General features: G+C 49.1%; 2 protein-coding genes across 2 annotated transcripts in view; both read left to right on the top strand.

The window, feature by feature from the left end:
- The window catches only part of LOC127574488 (fibrocystin-L-like), a 140,967-nt gene extending 127,318 nt beyond the window's left edge, over positions 1 to 13,649 (top strand). Inside the window, 7 exon segments of the mRNA XM_052023512.1 lie at positions 1,114 to 1,281; positions 2,780 to 2,937; positions 4,619 to 4,754; positions 5,624 to 5,759; positions 10,024 to 10,244; positions 12,243 to 12,394; positions 13,644 to 13,649. Of these exon segments, the coding sequence (XP_051879472.1) occupies positions 1,114 to 1,281; positions 2,780 to 2,937; positions 4,619 to 4,754; positions 5,624 to 5,759; positions 10,024 to 10,244; positions 12,243 to 12,394; positions 13,644 to 13,649 (977 nt within the window).
- A 305-nt stretch (positions 13,650 to 13,954) lies between these two features.
- LOC127574487 (fibrocystin-L-like) lies at positions 13,955 to 23,398 on the top strand. The gene is made up of 3 exons (XM_052023511.1): positions 13,955 to 14,087; positions 15,228 to 15,381; positions 23,103 to 23,398. The coding sequence occupies exons 1-3, from the start codon at positions 13,986 to 13,988 to the stop codon at positions 23,396 to 23,398; spliced, it is 552 nt and encodes a 183-aa protein (XP_051879471.1). The 5' UTR covers positions 13,955 to 13,985.
- The last annotated feature ends 306 nt before the right edge of the window (positions 23,399 to 23,704 follow it).

The raw sequence follows: 23,704 nt of genomic DNA, 5'->3' as shown, positions 1-23,704 counted from the left end.
CTTCTATTTTTCCTTCCAAAGTGGATGATCTCACATTTACCAACATTGTACTCCATCTGCCAGACCCTCCCCCACTCACTTAACCTATCTATATCTCTCTGCAGACCCTCCGCACAATTTGCTTTTCCACTTAATTTAGTGTCATCGGCAAACTTACTCGGTCCCCTCTTCCAAATCTTTAATGTACGTCATGAACAGTTGCGGGCCCAGCACCGACTCCTGCAGCACCCTGCTCACCACTGATTGCCAACCAAAGAAACACCCATTTATCCCAACTGTCTGCCTTCAAGTTCTTCTGTGCAGAGGTGCAGGGAGAGTGGGGCTAAAGTTTCAAGCGGTTTCGAGAGAGGAGAAATTGGTTAACCAATCCCCTATCCATGCTAATACCTTGACCCCAACTCCATGCATCCTTATCTTATGAAAGTCTTCTATGTGACACCTTATCGAACGCCTTCTGGAAATCCAAGTATACAACATCCACTTGTTCCCCTTGATCCACTGCCCTCATTATATCCTCAAAGAGCTCCGGTACATTTTTCAAACAGGACCTGCCCTTCCTGAATCCATGCTGTGTCTGCCTGATGGAACTACTTCTATCCAGATGTTTCGCTGTATGGCAGCAAGTTCCAGATTATCAACTGGACATGCCAGTGACATTGATCAGAGTTGAGGCATTTCCCCAGCGCTCGTCAGTGGGGTCACCGCTTCCCCTGGACCCAGGACAAATGCACAGTATCTGTGGGCAGATGTCAGCTAAATCTTGGCAAGTTCTTCCTCGCAGAGGTGAGGGAGAGTGGCGCTAAAGTTTCAAGCGTTTTTGAGAGAGGAGAAATTATTTCTGGTGACAGGAGAGCAGTCAACTGGATTCAGGAAACCGGGGAGATACTTGCAAGTGCTGGGACCTGCAGCACTTAGGGTCTGTAGGGAGAGAGCATGGGAGGAGGCCATTTGGATGGGGTGAATGGCCTCTATCTATGCTGTAATAGATTATAATCCCTGTGTAAAGATAGCATGTTACATCTTCAAATATGGAAGTGTCAAGACTGTCTGATTCTGTCCCTTTGAGCGACTGCCTGTGATGCTACGATATCACCTCTGACTTTGTTCCCACAGGAATTATCCGAGATTCCACATGTACCTATGTGCCTGACTGGCAAAGCTACAAGTGCTTTGGGCTGAACTATGAGCTGCTGGTTATTGAGAGCCTAGACTCTGATACCGAACATAGGAGACTTTCCCCGGTGGCTCTGCTCTGTGATGGCTACCTGGACCTCATCAATGGTGCGTCTGCCTTCCGCCGTCAATAGTGGAGGACCAAGAATTCAGTCCTGACTCTCCAGCCCAGTCACAGGCTCGTCCTCTTGTTCCTTGCCTCTGCCATATCCTCCAGAGATTCCAGCACCTGAAGTGTTCACTGCTTCTCCCTGCACACACACCACCTGAACTGCAAACTGTTTCCAGCATTTTCTGTGTGTAATCCAGCTCTATAAGGGCTGACCTTATACAGGGATATAAAATCATGAGGGACGTAGGGTGAACGCACACAGTCTTTTTCCCAGGGAAAGGGAGCCAAAAACTAGACAGCATAGGTTTAAGGTGAGAGGGGAAAGATTTAACAGGAACCTGAGGGGCAACTTCTTCACACAGAGGGTGGTCTGTACATGGAACGAGCTGCCAAATGAAGTGATTGAGGCAGATACATTAACACCATTTAAAAGACACTTGGACAGGTACATGGATAAGAAAGGTTTAGAGGGATATGGGCCAAACATGGGCAAATTGGACAAGTTCAGATGGGCATCTTGGTCGGCATGGACCAGTTGGGCCGAAGGGCCTGTTTCCATGCTGTATGACTCTCCAGCAGCTCAGGGGTTTCTTTGGTGTTATTCCCGCTCTGTGTACAGCCCATGCCCTGTCATTATTAAATCATCATCGCCCCCTGATGGGGTTTAAAGTAGCTGCGAGAGTTCTAAGGTAGAGGGGAGGCTTGTGTTTGGGCGTAGCTTGTCTTTGTCTTCTCACCAGAGACAGGCTAACAACTGTTACAACTTTCATCCTGCAGTTTGCACTGACCAGCTTTCAGTACTCATGTAAACATCTCAAGTCAAAAGTTCTTTCAAGAGCACTTTATTATTTTCCCCCGTCACCTTGCTCCTGTATCCTGATACCACTTGTTTCCTTTGCATTCTGAGTGATGAATACATCCAGAATTCCCTGAGTTGGATCATGTTAAGACTTTTGACTACCTGCCCACGTTAAATTAATTTGGATTACGTCAAGCTTAGTTGTCCACAGGTAGATTAGTTGGGAGGCAGAATCTGAATGGTCTTATTGCAGACAAAGCTGCCCTCACTCTTGAACCTGCTCCAGTGGTGATCCTGCGTCTCTGCTCCCCCTTCCTACTGAATCCCACGTCCCTTGACTTTATCCTAAGACTCCCTGGTTAGAGAAACAATCCCCCTGTATCTGTCATCAAAGGCCAGGAACTCGTCTCGACTCTGATGGCAGCTGGTTAGTTAGGGAGGTGAGGGAGCTCTGCTCTATATTACACCTGGTCCCTGACCCAAAATGTGGAGACATTATTCTCTGTCCCTGATGTGACAAGGTAAACTAAAAGCTGAGTTTAAGTGAATGATTCATTCTGGAGACACTAGTTACTGGAAGCTCAAACCGCTCTCACCAAAAGGCTGGTGATGTGTCAGTGTGGTTAAGTCCACTCCGGGATTTGCTCAGCACCTGTTTCTGACTCTACATCTTGCCTTGTGTCTCGCTGCGGCAGGTCCCCAGGACCATGGCTGGTGCTCTGGATATACGTGCCATAAGAGGATTTCGCTTTTCTATGGGATTGTGGCCACCAACAAGTCGTGCGACGTGTACTTCACCAGCACCAGTCCTCAGAGTCTGCGTCTGCTGCTGCCCAGCGCTGAAGTCAGCAGAGTAAGAAAGTGTCCGCATCATTCCCGGCCATTCATAGATCCTCTCTCCTCACTGCACTCCACAATTATAGGTTCATTCTGTCTGACTTCACTGGAACAGTGTCCATTGAGTGTGTTGGTGCGTATGGTGGGTGGGCAGAGGGAGGTGGGGGTTGGAGGTGGCCAGATGATTGGGTGGTGAAGGACAACGGGATTCAGAAACAAACCAGCGACATGGTGAGGTATTACTGTAACTGAACCCACTGCCGTGAATTGGACCATTAAGTTACTCCCATTGAAGGGAAAATTCAATGGGATGTGACACCCTTTCCTGTGGGATTCCTACCCAAAGACTGGGTTCCATTTCCCCCAGGGAGGGAGAAGAATGTGATCAGGCAGCTGGTGAGCAGAATGAGGGAGCAACACTGGGGATGGTCTATGTGGGAAGGTCCAACTTCTCAGTGAGTGGTCCCTGATCTAATGAGCAGCAAATGCACCAAACGCGAGCCCCACAACTGCAGCAATACACAGGCCTCATAAACGCATCAAAATGCGAGCTCCAACACAATACACAGGTCCCACAAACACAGATACAGGTGGTGAATTCTTAATTTGTTTATGTATTTCTTGAGGCATCTGGTGAAGGACTGAAGGTCACAGCCACAGGTGGGGTGTGTGTGTGAACAATAGGGTGGGGGAGACCAGGCTGATCCAGTCTACAAGGAGCAGTGTGTGGGGGAAGTGCCTCAGAGTGAGTGGGTTCAACTGCCACAGAGTTTGACTGGTGATATCTCTGACACTGATCAGGAAGCTGCAATCTTCTTGCTGCTTCTCACTCTGAAGCAGCTTGTTGTGAGTCTGTAGAAAGCTTAATTAACATCAGGGGCTTGTTCTGCTCTGCATGCAGCAGCTCAGTGAAAAGACTGAAGTCACAATGTTAGTCTGTTTCTGTGCTGAACTCTGGGGAGAGGAACCAAGTTTCTGCCTCTACGTGTTAACAGCAATGAGATTATGATTCACCTACTCTACAGCTTTGTCCATGTCTCAGATAAGATAAAATAAAATATCTTTATTAGTCACATGTACATCGAAACACACAGAGAAATGGATCTTTTGCGTAGAGTGTTCTGGGGGCAGCCCGCAAGTGTCGTCACGTTTCCGGCGCCAACATAGCATGCCCACAACTTCCTAATCCGTACATCTTTGGAATATGGAAGGAAAGCGGAGCACACAGGTAGACTGGATGTTGAGGGGCAACTGTGTGGTTTGACAAGAGTTCACTATCCAGTTCACACCTCACCAGCATGCTCGCTGACCTACACTGGCTCCCAGTCCTGCAGTGCCTCAAGTTTCCGATCCCTCCATGGCCTCATTACCTCTGGAATCTTCTCCACACTGGAACCCACGTGATTCCTGGTGTCCTCCCCCCTCTGCTGGATTCCAGGCTTTGGGATTCACTCCCTCAACCTGCCCACGTTTCTCCTCCATTAACCCTTACCTTAACTCAGCGACCAGCTTTGTTCATTTGAACAAAAACATCCTCACCTGCCAAGTAACTGGGGGTGCTTATCTGTATTAAAGGGGCCATATAACTGTCAGTTACTGTTGGTGCATGTTTCATTTGACTTGGTTCTTGGCTTGAAAATCACCAGAGATCTCGGAGCCAAACTCTACAGCTAAAATCCTTTACCTTTCCCATAAAGGCTGTTCGTTTGTCGATCTATTACTCATTGCCACAGCGCCTGGATGTGTACGTCAATGGCACCCTCATCCCTCCAATCAACGCAGAGTGGAACAGCGCGCACAGGGACTACACCCTGAGGTCCCCCACCTACCCAGGTAAACCAGCAGCAGAACCTCTCCTTGCCCTTCATCTGATCAACGTTCAATCATTCCCCCCCACCCCCCATTCTCTGGGAGAACAGGAGTCCCACATCCCCCCCCCCAACACTGCCCCCCCACCCCCTACTCGCTTGGAGAAGCGGATTCTCCTGAGTTCCCCATTGATTTCCTGGTGCCCATCAATGGCCCTTGGTCTGGTCTCCCCTCTTGGTGAATCTCAATCAGGTCACCCCCCAGAATACTTACCAATGAGATTTATCCCCAGCCTGTTTAGCCTGTCCGAAGGTATGACCTCTCAGTTCTGGGAATGTTCTCCATGATGTATTTTACTGGTCCAATGCCACTATATGTACTTTTTAATAAGGATACCAGGACCGTGCGCAGTGCTCCCTGTGTGGTCTAACCTAGGGATACAGAGACTGGAATTGCGCACAGTGCTCCCAGAGTGGTCTAACCCAGTGATGTAGAGACCAGAACTATGTATGGTGTTCCCAGTGTAGTCTAACCTAGGGATATGGGGACTGGAACTGTGCATGGTGCTCCCAGTGTGATCTATCCCAGTGATGTGAAGACTGGAACTGTGTATGGTGGTCCCAGTGTGCTCTAACCCAGGGATAATGGGACTGGGATTTGGGGACTGAAACTGTGCACAGTGCTCCCAGTGTGGTCTAACCCAGGGACAGAGAGATTGGAACTGTGCACAATGCTCCCAGTGTGGTCTAACCCAGGGACAGAGAGATTGGAACTGTGCACAGTGCTCCCAGTGCAATCTAACCCAGTGATGTGGAGACCAGAACTGTGCACAAATGAGGCTTGCACAAGTTTACAGTGCTGTTTTCTTAATGGTTCTCATTGCATTTTCACAGGAGAATTTGTTCCCAAGTTGAATTCTCTGGTTTCTGGAGCAAACTACTTTGACAGAAAATACCAGATGCTGAATGTTTTAGTGAGGGGTTCGATTCCCGTTGAGATCCACACAACCCCCACCCTCTTCATCACCTTTACTTTGGATGTGGAGCGAGAGGCGCGAGAGTTCAGAAGAGGTAGGTCTTGGGGCTTTCTGGTGAGTTTCACTGAACAGGATCCTAAAAGAGGCACATTTGCAAATTGTTAGTTAATAATTGATGGGCTAATTAGCTAGTTAACAGCAGCTAATAAAAAGAAGTTAGGGTCAAGCAGAGCGGCCATTGTTGGAGTGCTGAGTGTTAGAGAGGAGAGCTGAGGCTTTAGCCCAGGAGGCTTTGGCGTGAAGAGAGGCAGAGTAAGTGGCCCAGGTGTTAGGGGTGCAAGCAGCTCTTTGAAAATGGCTTCAGTGAAAGGTTTTATTGTGTTGTCTGTAAACCCTTAGTCCTTCCTTCAGTGTAGGCAGGACGGTGGTTAAGACAGTGGAATGCTCCTCCTGCATGATGTGGGAAGTCAGGGAACCTCACGGTCTCCCTGATGACTATATCTGCAAGAAGTGCATCCAGGTACAGCTCCTGACAGACTGTGTCAAGGAACTGGAGCTGGAGTTGGATGTACTTGAGACCATCTTGGAGACTGAAAACCTCACAGATGAGACTTTTACTGAGGTGGTCACACCCAAGGTACAGACTTTGGATAGACAGCTGACTGCCAGGAGAAGTAAGGGGAGTAAGCATTCAGTGCAGGGTTCCCCTGTGGCCATTCCCCTCAGCAACAAGTATACCCCTTTGGATACTGCTGGGTGTGACCTATCAGGGCACAGCAGCAGCAGCCAGGTCAGTGGCACTGTATCCGTCTCTGAGGCTCAACAGGGAAGGCTAAGGGCAGGCAGAGCAATAGTGATGGGGACAGATAGGAGATTCTATGGCTGTGAATGAGACACCAGGAGGGTGTGTTGCCTCTGGGTGCTAGGGTCGAGAATGTCTCAGAGCAGCTGCAGAATATCCTCAAGGGGGAGGGTGAGCAGCCCAGAGGTTGTAGTGCACATTGGCACCAATGACATAGGTAGAAAGGGGGGAAGAGATCCTGTGCAGTGAGCTTAGGAAAGAGGCTGAAGAGCAGGACCTCATAGGTAATAATCTCTGGATTACTCCTGGTGCTACGTGCTAGTCATGGTAGGAATAGGAAGATAGAACAGATGAATAAGTGGCTGAGGAACTGGTGCAGGGAGCAGGGTTTCAGGTTCTTGGATCATTGGAACCCTTCTTGGCAGGGGTGACCTGTACGAGAGGGACTGGTTGCACCTCAACTGGAGGGGAGCCAATATCCTGGCCGTGAGGTTCGCTAGTGCTACTCAGGAGAGTTTAAACTAGTTTGACAGGGGGATGGGAACCAGAGCACCAGGTCAGAAAGTGGAGGATTGAGGAAGGTAGATGTCATGACCACTAAGAACAGGCAGGAGCAAAGTAATAGACACAATGGGACGGATGGGTTGAAGTGTGTGTATTTTAATGCAAGGAGTATGGTGGTAAGATGTTAGAGTCCATTATTAAGGATGAGGTTTTGGGATACTTGGAAGCACGTGATAAAATAGGCTGAAGTCAGCATGGTTTCCTTAAGAGAAATCTTGCCTGACAAATCTGTCGGAATTCTTTGAGGAAGTAACTGTCAGGGTTGACAGGGGAGAGCCAGTGGATGTTGTTTACTTGGATTTTCAGATGGCCTTTGACAAGGTGCTGCACAAGAGGCTGCTAAAGAAGATAGGAGCCCATGGTATTACCGCAAAGGTACTAGCATGGATAGAAGATTGGCTAACTGGCAGAAGGCAAAGAGTGGGAATAAATTAGGCCTTTTCTGGTTGGCTGCCGGTGACTAGTAGCGTTCCACAGGGGTCGGTGTTGGGTCTGCTACTTTTCACGTTATGTTAATGATCTGGATGACAGAATTGATGGCTTTGTGGCCAAGTTTGCAGATGATACAAAGATAGGTGGAGGAGCAGGTGGTGTTGAGAAAGCAGGGAGTGTGCAGAGGGCTTGGACAGGTTGGTAGAATGGGCAAAGAAGTGGCAGATGGAATACAGCGTAGTAAAGTGTATGTTCATGCACTTTGGTAGAAGGAATAAAGACGTAGACTATTTTCTAAACGGGGAGCAAATTCCGAAATTGGAGGTGCAAAGGGACTTGGGAGTCCTAGTGCAGGATTCCCTAAAGGTTAACTTGCAGGTTAAGTCAGTAGTAAGGAAAGCAAATGTAATGTTAGCATTCATTTTGACAGGACTAGAATATAAAAGTAAGGATGTAATGCTGGGGCTTTATAAGGTGTTGGTCAGACCACATATGGAGTATTGCAAACAGTTTTGGGCCCCATATCTAAGGAAGGATGTGTTGGCATTGGAGAAGGTTCAGAGAAGGTTTATAAGAATTGATCCTGGGAATGAAAGGCTTAACTTATGAAGAGCATTTGATGGCTCTGGGCCTGTACTTGCTGGAGTTTAGAAGAATGAGGGGGGGATCTCATTGAAATGTACTGAATATTGAAAGGCCTGGATAGAGTGGATGCGGGGAGGATGTTTCCAGTCGTGGAAGAGTCCAGGGCCAGGGGGCACAGCCTCTGAATAGAAGGACGTCCCTTTAGAATAGAGATGAGGAGGAATTTCTTTAGCCAGAGGTGGTGGGGAGTGGGTAGGACCACTCAAGGAAAGGAGGGAACATGTGATTAGAAGCAGAGGATGTGGGTGAGGCCCTAAATACTTTGTATCTGTATTTACCAAGAAGAAGGATGTGGAGGATAGGGAGACCAGTCAGGAGTGTGCTAATTTGCCAGGGCATTTCAAGATAAAGAAGGACGTAGTGCTGGGTCTCCTAAAGAATATTAAGGTGGATAAATCCCCAGAAACTGATGGGATATACCCCAGGTTATTGAGAGAGGCAAGAAATGAGATTTCTGGGGTCTTGACCAAGATCTTTGTGTCCTCTTTAGCCACAGGCGAGGTCCCAGAGAACTAGCGAGTAGCTAATGTTGTTCTGTTATTCAAGAAGGGAAATGGGAATAATCCTGGAAACTATAGACCGGTGAGTCTCACATCAGTGATAGGGCAGTTACTGGAGAGGATTCTTAGGGATAGGATTTATGAGCATCTGGAAAATCATGGCCTAATTAGGGACAGTCAGCATGGCTTTATGCAGGGTAAGTCATGTCTTACCAACTTCATTAAGTATTTTTTTGAGGAGGTGACAAGGGTGATTGATGAAGGTAGAGCTGTGGATGTTGTCTACATGGATTTAAGTAAGGCATTTGACAAGGTCCCTCATGGGAGGCTCCTCCAGAAGATTAAGATGCATGGGACCCATGGTGAATTGGCCGTATGGATTCAGAATTGGCTTGCCCATAGAAGATAGTGGGTAGTGGTTGATGGAACTTATTCTGGCTGGAGGTCTAATGACTAGTGGTGTTCTGCAGGGATCCATTACTGGGACCTCTGCTGTTTGTGATATATATAAATGACTTGGATGAAAACGTAGATGGGTGGGTTAGTAAGTTTGCAGCTGATACGAAGATTGGTGGTGTTCTGGATAGTGTAGAAGACTGGCAAAGGATACAACAGGATATAGACCAGTTGTAGATATGGGCAGAGAAATGGCAGATGGCGTTTAACATGGTCAAATGTGAAGTGTTGCACCTTGGGAGATCAAGTATAAAGAGGCAGTATGCTATTAATGGCAAGATCCTTAACAGTGTTGATGAGCAAAGGGATCTTGGGGTCCAAGTCCATAGCTCCCTGAAAGTGGCTTCAAGGGTTGATAGGGTGGTAAAGAAGGCATATGGCATGTTTTCATTTATTGGTTGAGGCACTGAGTTCAAGAGTCAGGCAGTTATGCTGCAGCTTTATAAAACTCTAGTTAGGCTGCATCTGGAGTATTGCATTCAGTTCTGGTCACCCCATTATAGGAAGGATGGCAAAGCTTCGGAGAGAGTACAGAAGAGGTTTACTAGGATGCTGTCTGGATTAGAGGGCATGTGCTACAAGGAGACGTTGGACAAAAGGGTTAGGGTTAGGGTCTTTTTCCCACAGTTGAAATGTCTAATACCAGAGGGCATGCATTTAAGGAGGTAAGTTCAAAGGAGATTTGCAAACAAGTTTTTTTACAGAGTGGTGTGTGCCTGGAATGCGTGGTAGTGGAGGCAAATATGATAGGGGCGTTCAAGAGGCTCTTAGATAGACCCACGAATGTGCAGGAAATGGAAAGGATATGGACATTGTGTAAACAGAGGGATTAGTTTGGTTGGGCATTTGATTACTAATTTAACAAGTTCGGCACAACATCGTGGACTGCAATGCCTGATCCTGTGCCATACTGTTCTGTAATTTACCCGCAATGACAGTGGATGAGTTCTACGGTGCTGATCTAGCAAACAACGTTGCCCGATTCCTGGACGTGCCTGCAAGTAAAGTCCGTGTCACCAAGATCGTGCGGAAGGGTGTGCGTCGCAGGAGGCAGGCTACTGGGATCGCAGTGGATATGGAGATCGGAGACCCTCCATCTAGGCAGTTGTCATCAAACAACAGTAACTCCACAAACACCAGCAGCGCTGCAGGTAACTGAGATCTGTCCCTCACCTTCATGTCCCACACCTGATCACCTAGGTAGAACCTTGTACTGTAACAAATGCCATCACATTTGAATAAGGAGAGGCTGATGTCCTGAGCTGAAATCCCACCAGCAGAAGTTTTGAAACTGAATTTAACCAATGCGATAATTTTGAAAGGTGCAAACCCATTAAGGTCACTGATGTCCATACAGGAGATCACCCGTTAACTGTAACATTAGACAAAGAAGGGTGGGAAACAACAGGCTGGTTAGGCTGACCTTGTCATTGGGAACATGCTGCAGTATGTTATTAAGGAAGGACAGTTAGAACCGTTCTAATACAATGGATCAGAGTCAACAAGGATTTATGAAAGGATATCAAGTTTGACAAATTTATTGGAGTTCTTTGGGGAGGTTCATCGTGGGCTGAAGGGCCCGTACTGTGCTGTACTGTTCTGTTGCTTGTAGAGTAGATAATGGAGAACCAGTATATGGGGTGGATTTGGATTTTCAGGAGGTTTTTGATAAGGTCCCACACAGGAAGTTGGTGTACAGGATGAGAGGACATGGAATTGAGATAAAATACCAGTGTAGATTGAGAGGTTGTTAACAGGTAGAAACCACAAAGTGGGAATAAATGGGACTGTGTTGAGTCAACAGGCTGTGACTGGTGAGGTTCTGCAGGGATCAGTGCCTGAATGCCATCTGTTCACAACCTGTCTCATCGATTTGGCTTTGGGGACCAGATGTCACAGTCCCTGAGTAGGAACATAAGTAGTGATGAGGATGTAAAGAGAGTGAGTGGGCAAACAGAGGGAGTGCACAAGAACACGACAGATGGAGCACAATGTGGAAAAGTGAGGTGGAGAAACTGATAAGACTGGAAAATGTTCAAAGGGAGCTGGGTGTCCCTGTACAGGAGCCACTGCAAGGGCCTGTCCTTGTGCTGTACTGGTCCATGTTGTGCATTCACCTGGGGGAAACCCATGCAGTCACAGAGGGCATGCAAACTCCACACAGACCTCAGCTAAGGTCAGGGTTGAACCTGGGTCTATGGAGCTAGGAGGCAGCAGTGTCACTGTCACCCTAACTTATAACTAAATAGACAAACTTTTACCAGTCATGTCAAACCTACCTTGTTACAGCTCCATTACAACATCAAAAGCTGTGACTGGTTCTCCATTATCTACTCTACAAGTTTCAGAGGCTGCAGTTTTTAACTGTTCATATAAAACATGAGACATTGGTATGAAGATCCATAATCCAGATCGCGGTGCATCACTAACCATGCAAAGCTGGCTGCATGATCTGGATGTGCCATGATTGATTGGCCAGGATTGGAGCAGGCATTTCCCCGGCTTGTCCGGAATGTAGGGACAATCAGTGGTCGATCAGCCCTTCCATTCCCTTCCACCATCTATCTGGCTGTGTCTCCACCTTTTCTCCACTTCCCATGTGAATGTTACATGTTGAATTGGTTGTCAGTATCCATGCCATTACTGAAAGCATTTCCAGAATCCACCACCCTGCTGTGAATCCGTCCTTAACACAATTTGTTAAAATTAATTTTCAAGTAATGGGCATCATTGAACTGCCAGCAATTATTGCCCATCCCAAATTCCCTTGAGCAGGAGGGATGAGCCACAGATTCAAACTGCTGCAGTCCCTCAGTGAAAGTGTTCCCGCAGTGTTGGGGTGCAGAACCAGTGATGAGAGGTGGTCTGTGAGAGAACCTGCAGGTGACTGTGTTTTCGGGGACGGTGGCTTTGCCCTGAGGTTATGGGGGTTTAGCAGAAGAACTCTGTGGAAGTTCTGCAGCCTGCCCTACCTCGACCCTCTCCCCTAACGTCACGTCAGTAAAGGGCAAGTGCCTTGCTGTAGATTGTGTTACACTTGTTGCCTGGATCTCTCTACAGATGAAGCAACACATCAGTGGGTGAAATGCCCATACTGTTGCCCCTGAACTGACAGTTGTTCACTTCACATTGTACAGATACACTGAGGTTCTCCAACCTGAAGGAAATCGCCAGCAACCTTGGTGAGGCCATGTTGACTGGAAACCTGAGTGCTTCCTTGGGCTTTGCAATCTCTGGCCTGGAGATCTCTGATCCAGTTCCACCTCCAGATGATCCAGAGTGGTCCCAGGTAACTCCCTCCTGCAATTCAGCTCTGAACACCACCCCCTGCAATCAAACAGCACAGCTGCCTGTATAAATGCAACTTGTTGATTAGATGTTCTACACATTATCTGTGCTGGTGTTTGTACTCACGTGGAGCTTTGCACATTTCATCTGCTCAAGATCAACCTTTTCAGCCATTCTATCCTCCTCCATTTGGGCCTCCATCAACCTGTCCCTTTCAGAGACTGACAGATGGTCAGCTGATCTTAAACACAAGGTAATTCCTGAGCTCCGTTTAACCACCTGCCTTTTATGCCAACCACAGTTTAATGACTCCTTCCTACTTCTCTGTGTGATGTATCAGTCTCCCTGCTCCATGTCTGGTGGAGAATCTGCTCCACCCACATCAGCCAAAATGGACAAATGGGCTCTCACAGAGCTGCACGCATCAGGGTTGGGTTTTCTTGGTGACCCTTACTGCCCCCACCTCAGCTGTTTGTCTACGGACCCCTTGTAACCTCCACATTTGACCATCCAACACATTCTTGGCTGGCTTTCCATCTTCTATCAATAAGACCATAAGATATAGGAGCAGAATTCAGCCATTCAGCCCATTGAGTCTGCTCCACCATTCAATTATGGCTGATTTTATTTTTCCCTCTCAATCCCATTCTCCTGCATTCTCCCCATAAACCTTTCATGCCCTCACTAATCAAGAACCTGTCAACCTCCACTTTAAATATACCTAATGACTTGGCCTCTATAGCCATCTGTGGCAATGAATTCACCAGCCTCTGGCTAAAGAAGTTCCTCCTCATCTCTGTTCTAAAGGGACGTCCTTCTATTCTGAAGCTGTGCCCTCTGGTCCTGGATTCTCCCACGACTACATGTGCACTCTATCCAGGCCTTTAAATATTTGGTAGGTATTCTCTGTGAACTTTATCGTGCAAACTTCTACGGCATGTGTTCTTGTTCATATCGGCTGGTTCTCCCAGCTTCCCTGCACTCACGCACCAACCTTGAATCCTGGTCTGATAACATGAGAAAATTCTCACCCTGGTTTTCTGATCTACGGTCCGCTCTACTGTCCCCACCAGTCACTGCCCATCGCACAACACTCTCCCATACACCCATGGGATGTGCAACACCTCTTCCCTTCCCACCATCCAGGGATACACAGTCCCTCCAGCAGAGCAGCCGTTCACTTGCACTTCCTCCAATCTAGTGTACTGTGTGTGGTGTTCACAATGTGACCTCCTGTCCTCTGTCCACAGGGGTAACCCTGAGCTTCCTGTTGTTGACCTTTATGGTCCCTTGTGCTGCTCCAACAAATCCCATTGTAAAGCTTGAGGAACAACATCTCATCACAGGCTTCAGGCTCAACAACTAATTCAACAATTTCAGATAACCAGCCATTCCAGTTTGTGTAAGAACTTTAACATTAGCTCAGTCTTTCTCTCTCCACAGCTGCTGCCTGACCTGCTGAGTATTTCCAGCATCTTCCGATTTTTGTTTGATTTCCAGCATCTGCTGATTTGTGCTTCTCTGCATAATCTGAGCTGTTGTTATAGGTGGCCACAGAACTGGTGCAGAGGGAAGCAGTGAGAAGGAACCACATGGCCCCTGTGGCAGGTTTGGTTGTGATGACTGAGCTGATCGCCGGAGACCCTGGGCAAGTGTTCAGGCAGCAGCCCAGCATCATGGCAGTGGATGCTGATGTAAGTTTGCACTGGGCTGAAGCTGCTCTGTCCAAAAACAATTACCGGTGCAGTATATATGCTTTTATTTGTTCTTTATTGGAATATAGGAAAACAACATTTATTGCATGAAATAATTCAGATAGGATCTGCAGTCATAGTCATACAGCACGGAAACAGGCCCTTTGGCCCAACTGGTCCATGCTGACCAAGATGATATGATATTGATTTATTAGTCACATGTACATCAAAACACACAGTGAAATGCATCTTTTGCGTCAAGTATTCCGGGGGCAGCCCGCAAGTGTCGCCACGCTTCTGGCACCAACATAGCATGCCCACAACTTCCTAACCCATAATTTCCTAACCCGTACGTCTTTGGAATTTGGGAGGAAACCAGAGCACCTGGAGGAAACCCACGCAGACACATGGGGAGAACGTACAAGCTCCCTACAGACAGTGGCAGGAATTGAACCTGGGTCGCTGGCGCTGTAATGGCATTGATGTCCTATGCAAGTTAGTCACATCTGCCAGCGGTTAGCCCATAATCTTCTAAACCTTTCCTATCCATGTACCTGTCTAACTGTCTTTTTAAAAGTTGTTGTTGTACCTGCCTCAACCACTTCCTCTGGCAGCTCATTCAACATGTATATGCACACAAAGGGTGGGATCTATAATCATAAAAGAAAATTGCCCCTCACGTTCCTATTAAGTCTTTCCCCTCTCACCTTAAACCTGTGCCCTCTAGTTCTTGACTCCCCAACCCTGGGGAAAAAGAATGAATGTGTTCACCCTATCTATGCCCCACATGATTTCATACATCTCTAACTTCACTTCTCAGTCTCCTATAGTCTGCATAGGAGGCTGCCGTTTGGCCCACTGGTTCTATGCTAGCTCTTTTATACAGTCAGTCCCATTTCCCCATGGACCTGAAACTGATCCAATATTTGTATAACCTCAACCCTCCTTTCCCACCCCCCTACATTAACTACACAGTGTCTGTAGATTGGTGTGTCCTCTCCCAGTGAGTTGGAGGCACAGTGCTGTGGAGTGTGCAGCTGATACCTCCCGTAGAGCTGAATGTGCGAGCAGGTACAGTGTAAGGTGGTCAGTGGGGTTTGGGGCCCAAGGTGTTAACCTAACTGCCTTGTTTTGTCCCAGGGGATCTGTGTGTCAGTGGGATTTGTCTTGTGGGAGCTGGATGCTGTGCTGGTTGATTCCTGGAATGTGCCGGTCGCAGGACTCAATGGAACGACCAGGATCTTGTTCATGGATTGTTGGGCTAATTTCACTGATCTCTCCATCAGTGTCAATGGTGAGTGAAGTCAACGGCAAAGGTGCAAGTCATACTAATTACTATAAGTTACAAAAATCAATAATAGTGCAAAAGAGGAATAATGGGGTAGTGTTCATGGACCATTCAGAAATCTGATGGTGCAGGGGAAGAAGCTGTTCCTAAATCGTTGAGTGTGGGTCTTCAGGCTCCTGTACCTCCTCCCTGATGGTAATAATGCCAAGAAGACATCACCCGGATGGTGAGGGTCCTTGATGATGGATGCTGCCTTCTTGAGGCACTGCAATTTGAAGATGTCCTCAAGGGTGGGGAGGGTTGAGCCTGTGATGGAGCTGGCTAAGTCTACAACCCTCTGCAGCCTCTTTCGATCCTGTGCATTGGAGCTTCCATACCAGGTGATGCAACCAGTCAGAATGCTCTCCACTGTACATCTGTAGAAATTTGCAAGTGTCTTTGGTGACATACCAAACCTCCTCAAACTCCTAATGAAGTAGAGCCACTGGCGTGCCTTTGTGATTGCATCGATGTGTTGGGCCCAAGATAGATCCTCTGAGATGTTGACGCCCAGGAACTTGAAGCTGCTCACCCTTTCCACTGCTGACCCCTCAATGAGGACTGGTGTGTTCTCTAACTTCCCCTTCCTGAAGTCCACAATCAATTCCTTGGTCTGGCTGACGTTGAGTGCAAGATTGTTGTTGCGACACCACTCCACCAGCTGATCTCACTCCTGTACGCCACGTAAAGTGGTCATGTTCTTACTGTAATCTCTAATGTGAGAAACAACACCTCTGACGATGCAGCACTTCCTCAGCACCGTGCAGTGTCAGTCTGCATTCAGTGCTCAGGTCCCCAGAGTGGGACTTGAACCCACAGAGTCGCAACTTTGAGCATCATCATTGTCCCCATGAGATGGTTCCATTCCCTCACATTGGAATTGGTGGGCACTGTGAAACTGTCCTGTGACTGTTCCTGTGAACCCCCTGGGAGAGGGCACAGTGCTGAAGGAAGGTGTCACCTCACTGAGTGTGGGCACATTTCCTCCACTACCACTGTGACCAGACCTGTGGTGCACCAGGAGATGTTGGGATCCTTTGGTCTGTTCCCCAAAAAATGGAAGAGGGATAGACTGCATTCTAGCCACAAGGTAAAGCAACTTAGTTTGAGATTATGAGAGTCAGAGGCCCTTCAGCCCACCATTTTTTTAACCAAAATAAACTTTATTCATAATAAAAGACAAACTATATACAATAATACAACAGTGCAAGCCTTTACATTCTTGTACAGATCAATCATTAGTGTTACCTTTTTATATGAAAAAAAAACACAGCACCGATGCCACGCATGTGGCTCCCCAGGGGCTACCCAGTCCTGTATTTACAATATTTAAGGGGCTCTCCAGTGGCAGAAGAACCCTAAACTGTAGTCCTTCCCCACAGAGTCCTTGTGTTGGCTGCACCCAGCTTCAGCGCGTCCCTCAGCACGTACTCCTGCAGCCTGGAATGTGCCAGTCGGCAGCATTCCCCTACGGACATCTCGCAGTGCTGGGAGACCAACAAGTTTCGGGCAGACCAAAGGGCGTCTTTCGCCGAGTTGATGATCTTCCAGCAGCAGTTGATGTCCGTCTCTGTGTGTGTCCCAGGGAACAGCCCATAGATCAGAGAATCCTCTGTTATGCAGCTGCTGGGGATGAACCGTGACAAGGACCCTTGCATCTTTCGCCACACCCTCCTCGCAAACCCACAGCCCGCAAAGAGGTGGGTGACTGTCTCATCCCCAGTGCAATCCTCCCAGGGGCAGCGTGCGAGGGGACTGATGTTCCAACCACATGGGAAGGATCTGACTGGGAGGGCCCCTCTCACTGCCAGCCAAGTGAGGTCTTGGTGCTTGCTGGTGAGTTCTGGCAATGAGGCATTCTGCCGGATGGTCTCGACAGTTTGCTCAGGGAACCACCCACAGTATCCATCGAGTCCTTCTCCTGCAGGATGTTCTGTGCTGACCACTGCCTGATGGACTTGTGGTCAAAGGTGTTGGTCTGGAAGAACTTTTCCACAAAGGACAGGTAGTGTGGCAACGTCCAGCTGACTGGGGCGTTGCACAGCAACAGGACCAGGCCCATCCTTCGCAACATCAGGGACAGGTAGACCCTTGGCACCTAGTGACAGTTGGTGCCCACATACTTGGGTTCCACGCAAGCCACAGATGAGGGTGACATTGGGGATGCTTTTGCCCCCATTGTCCAAGGAATTGTGCATGGCGACCTGTCGGACCCGCTCCATCTTGGATCCCCAGATGAACCGGAAGATGGCACAGGTGATTTTCGAGCTAGAGGAGCGAGGAAAAGGCCACACCTGCACCAAGTATAGCAGCCCTGAGAGCGCCTCACGCCTGATGACCAAGTTCTTCCCAGTTATTAAGAGGGAGCGCTGTTCCCACTGTCTCGGTCTCTGCTTCACCTTCCCAATCCGCTACGCCAATTTTTGTTGCACGCCCCAGCCCCTCCTAACCAGATCCCCAGCACCTTCAGGTAGTCAGGCCTGACAGCGAAGGAGATGTTGGACTGGTCGGGCCAGTTGCGGAAGAGCATGGCCTCGCTCTTTGTGCAGTTAACTCTGGCCCCTGATGCCAACTCAAACTGGTTGCAGATGTTGATCAATCTGTGAACTGACCTTGGGTCTGAGCAGAAGATGGCGATGTTGTCCATATACAGGGAGGTTTTCACCTGGGTGACCTCACTGCCTGGCAACATCACCCCTCTGATGCTCTCGTCCTTCCTAATGGATTCAGCAAAGGGTTCTATGCAGCACACGAACAAGACAGGAGAGAGAGGGCAGCCCTGCCTGACTCCAGACTTGATGGGGAAGCTGTCTGTTTCCCACCCATTGATTTGGACTGCGCTACAGATGTCTGTGTAGAGCAGCTGGATCCAATTCCTGATTCCCTCCCCAAAGCCCATTTTGGAGAGCACATCCAACATGGACGTGTGTGATATCCTGTCGAAGGCCTTCTCCTGGTCCAAGCTGACCAGGCAGGTGTCCACCCCTCTGCCCTGGTGTCCCTGAGCAGCACAAGGCTGTCAAAGATCTTCCTGCCAGGTACAGCACAGGTTTGGTCCGGGTGGATCACCTGTCCCAGAGCAGACTTGACCCTGTTGGTGATGGCCTTGGACAGGACCTTATAATCCACATTCAACAGTGAGATGGGTCTCCTGATGTTCATCATCTCCCCCTTCTGCTTGTAGATGAGGGTAATGGTGCCCTTCCTCATGGATTCTGACATGCTGCCAGACAGAAGCATAGCATTGTACACTTTCAGCAGGTCTGGGCCCATCCAGTCCCACAGAGCTGAGTACAACTCCACCGGTAAGCCATCGCTTCCAGGAGTTTTATTCAAATCAAAAGAATGGACAGAGCCAGTCAGCTCCTCCAGGGTCAGTGGTTGGTCCAGACTCTCCCGCTTGCTGTCATCTAAGACCTCCGTGATAGAGGACAGGAAGTTCTGGGAGGCGGTGCTGTCTTTGGCCTTTTTGTCGTACAGACTGGCATAGAAGGATCTGAAGATCCTTAATATGTCCGTCTGCGAGGATGTTACTGAGCCGTCCTCTTCCTTAAGGCTGTGGATCAGAGCTCCCCCTGTGCACCTTTTGGAAGAAGAAACATGAGCACATCTCATCCTGCTCCACGGAGCGGACCCTGGATCAGAAGATAATCTTGGAGGATTTATAGGTGTGGAGCTGGGCTTGTCGGCTCTTTGCCTCTCAGAGTTCCTCCTTCACATCCACCCCCTTGACTGCAGAAGGAGAAGTTGCTGCTGGTCTATCTGGAGTTGGCTCATTTCCCTCTGACTCTGTCTTGCTTACTGGACCCCTCTGCGGATGAAGAACCTCTTGATGTTTTCCTTTGTTGCTTCCCACCAGTGCACAGGGGAGTCAGAGGGGTTTCACAGTTCTCCAACCTGCGTAATCCCGCTTTAGTTCCTCAATGCTCTCTGGGGTCAGCAGCTTGATGTTCAACTTCCATGTCCCCCTGCCTGCCTTCTGGTCCTCCTGTAGGTGACAGGAGGCCCGAAGGAGACAGTGGTCAGAGAAGAACACCGGCGTGACGTTGGTGTATCTGGCCGTGATTGGCTCCAACATGAAGAGGAAGTCTATCCGGGACCAGGCTGAGCTGTCTGATCTTGACCAGGTGTGTTGCGGCTGTGCTCCACCTGCAGGGGTGCTGAAGGTGCGCACAACTTGGCATCCTTTACCGTTTCCATCAGGAGTCTGGACATGCTGTCCAGTCTGTTGTCGGCACTGCTGGATCGTCCAGCTGCATCGATGATGCAGTTGAAGTCACTGGCTGGGTCGTCGCCAGCAGCGGTGGGAACTGCTGAAGAATGGCCAGCCGCTCGCTCCGCACAGGCGAGGCGTACACATTAATTAACCAGAGCGGAGTGTTCCAGTACATCACAGCTGCCACGAGGAGCACCCCCCGCCCCCGCCAACACCCCCCACCCCCGCCAACACCCCCCACCCCCACCCACCACCACCTCTCTGACCTCAGTGATTGAGAAGTTGCCCCCCCCATATCAGAATCCCCCGGCCGGAAATGTGACAATTATTGCCCCCCGACCACACCAATAGCCCGTGGGACCACCATCACGACCACCTCTGATAGTTGCGGAGGTGTGGCAGCCTGCACTCTTGCAAGGAAGTCACTTCTGCCTTTACCTTGGCAAGGAACTGCAAGGCGTTAACACATCTGCGCACGTTTAGAAATGCCAGTTTTATCTCCATGGCTCTTTTGGAGTTCAGTACCACTCACACTGCCTCACCAATTCCGGGCTCAGATATTGGGAGTGGTCTCCCCTCAAACATCGCTATTGTATCTGATTCCACCACCTCCACTGGCAGTGATTTCCAGATATAGATAATGTTTACCACCCTGCCTTCATCAATCTCCTCAGTTACCTACTCAAAAAAAACTCAGCCACATTGGTGAGGCAGGATCTGCCCCGCACAAAACCATGCTGACTCTCCCTAACCAATCCCTGCCCTTCCAAATGTACATAAATCCTGTCCTTTAGTTTTCTCCAAGTCTCACCAGCCTGTGGTTCCCTAGCTTGTCCCTGCTGCTGTTAAATAAAGGAACAACATTAGCTATCCTCCAGTCTTCTGGTACCTCACCTGTGACTAATGAAGATGCAAAATTCCTCCATGTGCTAGAAATTTGGGACATGTTTAACTCTGGAGATTGGTCACTGAGTGAGAAACTGATAACTTTATCATTTGTTTTACTGGAGTGGAATCCTTTGATAAACATCAGTGAGACAATATCTCTGAATAGGCTCACCCTGGAGACCAGAATTGCACTAGGACAAAGAACAGTGCAGATAGAGATCTTTCAACAGATAGTGCTCTCCATAACTGGATCATCAAATGATTAGTCAGCTCTGTGGAATCTCTGCCATTTCTTCCAGACACACTGTGCAGCAGTGGGCAGCCCAGGTTGTGCACATTTTCTTCAGACGCACCTTGGGTTGCTGTGTCATTATGTCACAAAATATATCATCTCTCATGTCAACTGCATTCCTCACATGTTTGAAAATTCACAAGAGCCAGAGTTGTTCTGCAATGTAAAGCAACACGGCTTTTCAAAAATTATTTCTACTCTTCATTTCTGCTCAAACTCATCTGTGAATGTTAAACCTGCCTGGAGTTCACAGATCAGCAGGAACTGATAACATTTCACATCAGACATTGCCTGACCTGGCTGTGCTTTGTCAAGCAGAGAGTATGTCAAAGGTGTGGGTGTTTTTAACCAGTGTGTCAGAGTGTGAAATGGGAAAGTGACATTAGGAAGAGCAATACACAAGAAATGCTGGAGGAACTCAACAGGTCAGGCAGCATCCATGGAGGGAAATAAACAGTCAATGTTTCAGGCAGACACCCTTCATCGGGACTGGAAAGGAAGAGGGCAGAAGCCAGAATAAGGTGGTGGAGGGGGAGGAGCACACGCAGGCAGGTGATAGGTGAGTTCAGGTGATAGGCGAGTTCAGGTGATAGGCAAGTCCAAGTGAGAGGGGGAAGGTAGGTGGGTGGGGGAGGGGGAGAAGATGTAAGAAGCTGAGAGGTGATAGGCAGAAGAGACAAAGGGCTGAAGGAGGAGGAGTCCGGTAGGAGAGGGCAGTGGACCATGGAATAAAGGATGGAGAGGGGGAGGAGAGGAGATGGGCAGGTCATCAAGGCGGGGGAAGGGAGCCACAGGAACAAGGGAAGACAAAGGAGTGGTGGTGGGGGGGGGGGAAGAAATAATGTGTGGGTTTACTGGAAGTTAGAGAAATCGATGTTGAGGCCATCAGGTTGGAGACTCCCAAGGCAGAATATGAGGTGTTCTTCCTCCAACCTGCGCCTGACCTCAACGTGGCAGCAGAAGAGGCCATGGATAGACATGTCAGTATGGGAGTGGGATGTGGAATTGAAGTGGGTGGCCATTGGGAAGTCCTGGCTGTTGCGGCGACAGAGTGAAGCTGCTCGACGAAGCGGTCACCCAATCTGTGTCAGGTCTTACTGCTGTACAGGAGGCTGCTCCAGATGCAATAAATGACACACTTGGACTCACAGGTGAAGCACTGCCTCACCTGGAAAGACTGTCTGGGCCGCAACTGCTAGGACTCTCCGGTGGACCTACCTTCCCCCTCTCACCTGGACTTGCCTATCACCTGAACTCGCCTATCACCTGCCTGTGTGTGGTCCTCCCTTCCCCCTACCTTCTTATTCTGGCTTCTGCCCTCTTCCATTCCAGTCCTGATGAAGGGTCTCGGCCCGAAATGTCGACTGTTTATTTCCATCCATAGATGCTGCCTGACCTGCTGAGTTCCTCCAGCACTTCCTGTGTATTGCTCCAGATTCCAGCATCTGCAGAATTTTTTGTGTCGACATTAGGAAGAGTTTGGGCCATGGTAGGTTGTCAGTCTGAGCCAGTGGGACAGTTGCCATGGTAATTATCTGTGGTGGGACGTGATGGTTCCATGGCAGAGCCAATCACAGCACAGTTCCACACAGAACATGAGCTGCACCGACAGAAGTTTCAACTCAAAATAGTGTAATCTCTTGTAGCCAACTTCCACCAAAGTCCAACTGGATGGAGACCCCAGGGTCTGGGAGGGAACGAGTGCTTGGTCCCAAGTGATAATCAAAACCTTTCCTCCTTCAATTTATGCTGTGTGACTCTCATTCACACACGGTCTGTAATGCCTCAAGTTTTGCTGCTGCCCCTGGCTTGTGTGTTCTCGTTAAATGTTCCCATCACTCCCCTGGGTAGGGTGGGGTGAGGGCAAGGGTTAGGGTGAAGTTAAGGTTATGGTTTGGTGAGCGTGGGGTGGTTCGGGAAGGGTTGATTGGAGATGGTTAGGGTTAGCCTGAGGCTTAGGTTTAGCATTAGGGTTGGCAAGAATGAGGTTTATGCTTAGGTTTAGTGTCAGACTTGGTTAGTGTTCGAGCTGGTGAGGCTTGGGTTTAGTTTAGGGTTGGTGTTGGTGAGGTTGAGGGAGAGGACCCAGTAATCCTCGGTTTGCTTCTCCTCACCGGGTGAGTTAGGAGAATGTGGATCATAGGTCGCAGAGACCTGGTGGGGTTAGAGTGAGGATGGAGTGGCTGGGTGGGGTCCACAGAACCAGCAGTAAGGAGCAGACGGCCCGAGTCTGTGATGATGGGGAGTGTCTGGCGCATTGTCTGAGCTTTCTGCTGTATCGTTGTATGACAGGCACCAACTACCGACTGAGTTTCCAGCTCAGGTTGATCGAAGTCCAGTCCAGACTGTTCTCGGTGGGGTTGGTGCACAGTTCTCAGGAAGATTCCGACCCCAGCTCCAGGCTCAGCCTGAGAAGTGGAATAATTGCAGGTGCCGTACTGGGAGGTCTCCTGCTCTTCAGCATCATCGTGGCTGTGACCTGGAAAATGACAGGTGGGCACATGGGATTCCCCAGGGGCAAACGTTGGCTGTCTGTGACCACCAGCATGACTCTGGTGTTTGGGGCAGAGTGGTCTTCTGTTATTTAGGTGCTCATTTGTTCCCAAAATCTGGGTGTCACCAGGAAGGCAGCTCTTTGACCTGCTGTGGTCCTTCTGGTGAAGGTCTCCCACAGAGCTGCTGGAGAGAGAATTCCAGGGTCTGGACCCAGTGATGGTGGAGGAACGGCTGATATATTTCCCTGCCAGAATGGTGTGGGGGCACCTGCAGGTGGTGGTGCCTTCTGAGCTGCTGCTCTTGGTCTTCTGGGTAGTGGATGCGGCGGGTTTGGGAGGTGCTGTAGGAGTAGCCTGGGCAAGTAACTGCAGTGATTCACTGTGTCGGTGGTGGAGGGA

This window comes from Pristis pectinata, chromosome 9 (genome assembly GCF_009764475.1).
Source record: "Pristis pectinata isolate sPriPec2 chromosome 9, sPriPec2.1.pri, whole genome shotgun sequence".
NCBI lineage: Eukaryota > Metazoa > Chordata > Chondrichthyes > Rhinopristiformes > Pristidae > Pristis > Pristis pectinata.
This window is presented reverse-complemented; position numbering and strand designations above follow the sequence as displayed.

Bases quoted from the DNA above. Each gene is read 5' to 3' on its own strand.
- LOC127574487 (XM_052023511.1), top strand. From the start codon at position 13,986: ATGGCCCCTGTGGCAGGTTTGGTTGTGATGACTGAGCTGATCGCCGGA. The intron at 14,088-15,227 runs GTAAGTTTGCAC...GTTTTGTCCCAG, and splicing joins TCATGGCAGTGGATGCTGAT to GGGATCTGTGTGTCAGTGGG. The intron at 15,382-23,102 runs GTGAGTGAAGTC...GTTGTATGACAG, and splicing joins TCTCTCCATCAGTGTCAATG to GCACCAACTACCGACTGAGT.